A 1,513-nucleotide genomic window follows, 5' to 3' on the forward strand; every position below is an offset into this window, starting at 1 on the left:
GCCCCCCCCGCATTGTGGGTTTACCCCCATCAGGTGTTAAAAAAGGCAACAATAAACAACATTATCACAGGTCTTTATCAGCAGTTTTTGGGATAACTGGGCGGAACTCATAAGTTACAGAACATCCTCCCCCCCTCGCCCCAAAGAAGTTTCATCCTTTAAAAATGCTATTATCTCAAGTTTCTGCTGGCTTCTATATATCCAAAACAAAACCATAACTATAACTAACATGTGGTGTTTACTTCAATGAGTAAATGCTCAATTCATATTCAAAGTAAGTAACAATTCAACCAGAAAGAAAGAATGCTTGATGTGATTAAAATCAATCATACCTACTAACAGTGTACATCTTCTCAAGGGAGAGACATGGAAGAGAAGACAGGAAACTAATAACCTATACCAAAGCCAAAAAAATCTTACATACCTCCTCTTGAAGTTTGTTCCAGCTTTTTGTAACACCTTCATGGTGTGATTCATTGTAATTCCTCATGGCATCTGTAAGCACTCCCTTAACGTCATCCTCAATCTGCAAGGAAAAGTTTTTAAAGGACATATAAAACAACCAAATGGAAAATTCATCGGACTTTAAATCACAGATTTTAAAAAAGCAGGTGGTTGGCGGGTGCTCTCGTGTGGAATGAAGATATATATACAGAGTCAGAATAATAGTATACCACCAACAGTGGTATTTATTAACTTTCATAAAACTTGCAAGAATTAATATTGAGCCTATTTTTTTAGTTGGGCTATCAAATGTACCATGAACATTAATGATACTGGTCTGAACTTTAAATGCACTTTTTTACTTGGGTAAAAACAATTCAAACAAAAGCCTACAAGACTGACATTACCTTGTCTCTGAGAACAAATCCAGTGATTCCACCAGCAATCTCCAGGATGAAGATAATGGCCAGACTCACAGCAAACTGAGAAAAAAAAAAAATTAAAAAAAAATAATCTTGTTATTATAAATATCACAAAATTCCAATGAATACAAACAAATTGTAGTTTCTACATGCATATTCTCTCATTTATTTATCTTTTAAATCCAAATCACATTTGAATGGAAAAAAAATGGTTCAACCATTTCATCACATCAAAAGTGGCACTAATGTCTACTTTATGTGTGATAAGTCTTGGTGACATTGACAATCCAGTCCATGTAGAGACAAACTTGGGGAAATTATATTTCTTTTAACCATAATGTATAATACTTCAAAGTACACATTTCATAAATATACTTTTAGGGGAAAAAACCCAAAAAAGATTCGACAAAGATACATCATGAAACAAATAAGTAGAGGACAAATACTTGAGGATGCACTACTGTAACCCCAAACTAAACATGCCCAAAAGTACACAAGACAGAGATAATTATTAGTGGGGGGTGGGGGTGTGTGGTAGGTCAGTTTTGAGTTTCACAACTTGACAGGGAGTAAACATGACAACAGATATTTCTTTAATTTTTCATTCATCTTACATGTGCTTGCGGCTTGCACTAACAACTCATATA

The 1,513-nt window shown here is 34.6% G+C and overlaps 1 protein-coding gene across 1 annotated transcript in view; it reads right to left on the reverse strand.

Annotated features, from left to right (window-relative positions):
• LOC101854496 (CD63 antigen) overlaps nucleotides 1-1,513 on the reverse strand; it is a 9,776-nt gene that overhangs the window by 5,261 nt on the left and 3,002 nt on the right. Inside the window, exons 3-4 of the mRNA XM_005097475.3 lie at nucleotides 852-926; nucleotides 425-526 (exon numbers count right to left, since the gene is read on the reverse strand). Of these exons, the coding sequence (XP_005097532.1) occupies nucleotides 425-526; nucleotides 852-926 (177 nt within the window). The remainder of the gene's footprint in view (nucleotides 1-424; nucleotides 527-851; nucleotides 927-1,513) is intronic.

This window comes from Aplysia californica, unplaced genomic scaffold, assembly GCF_000002075.1.
Source record: "Aplysia californica isolate F4 #8 unplaced genomic scaffold, AplCal3.0 scaffold00155, whole genome shotgun sequence".
Taxonomy (NCBI): domain Eukaryota; kingdom Metazoa; phylum Mollusca; class Gastropoda; order Aplysiida; family Aplysiidae; genus Aplysia; species Aplysia californica.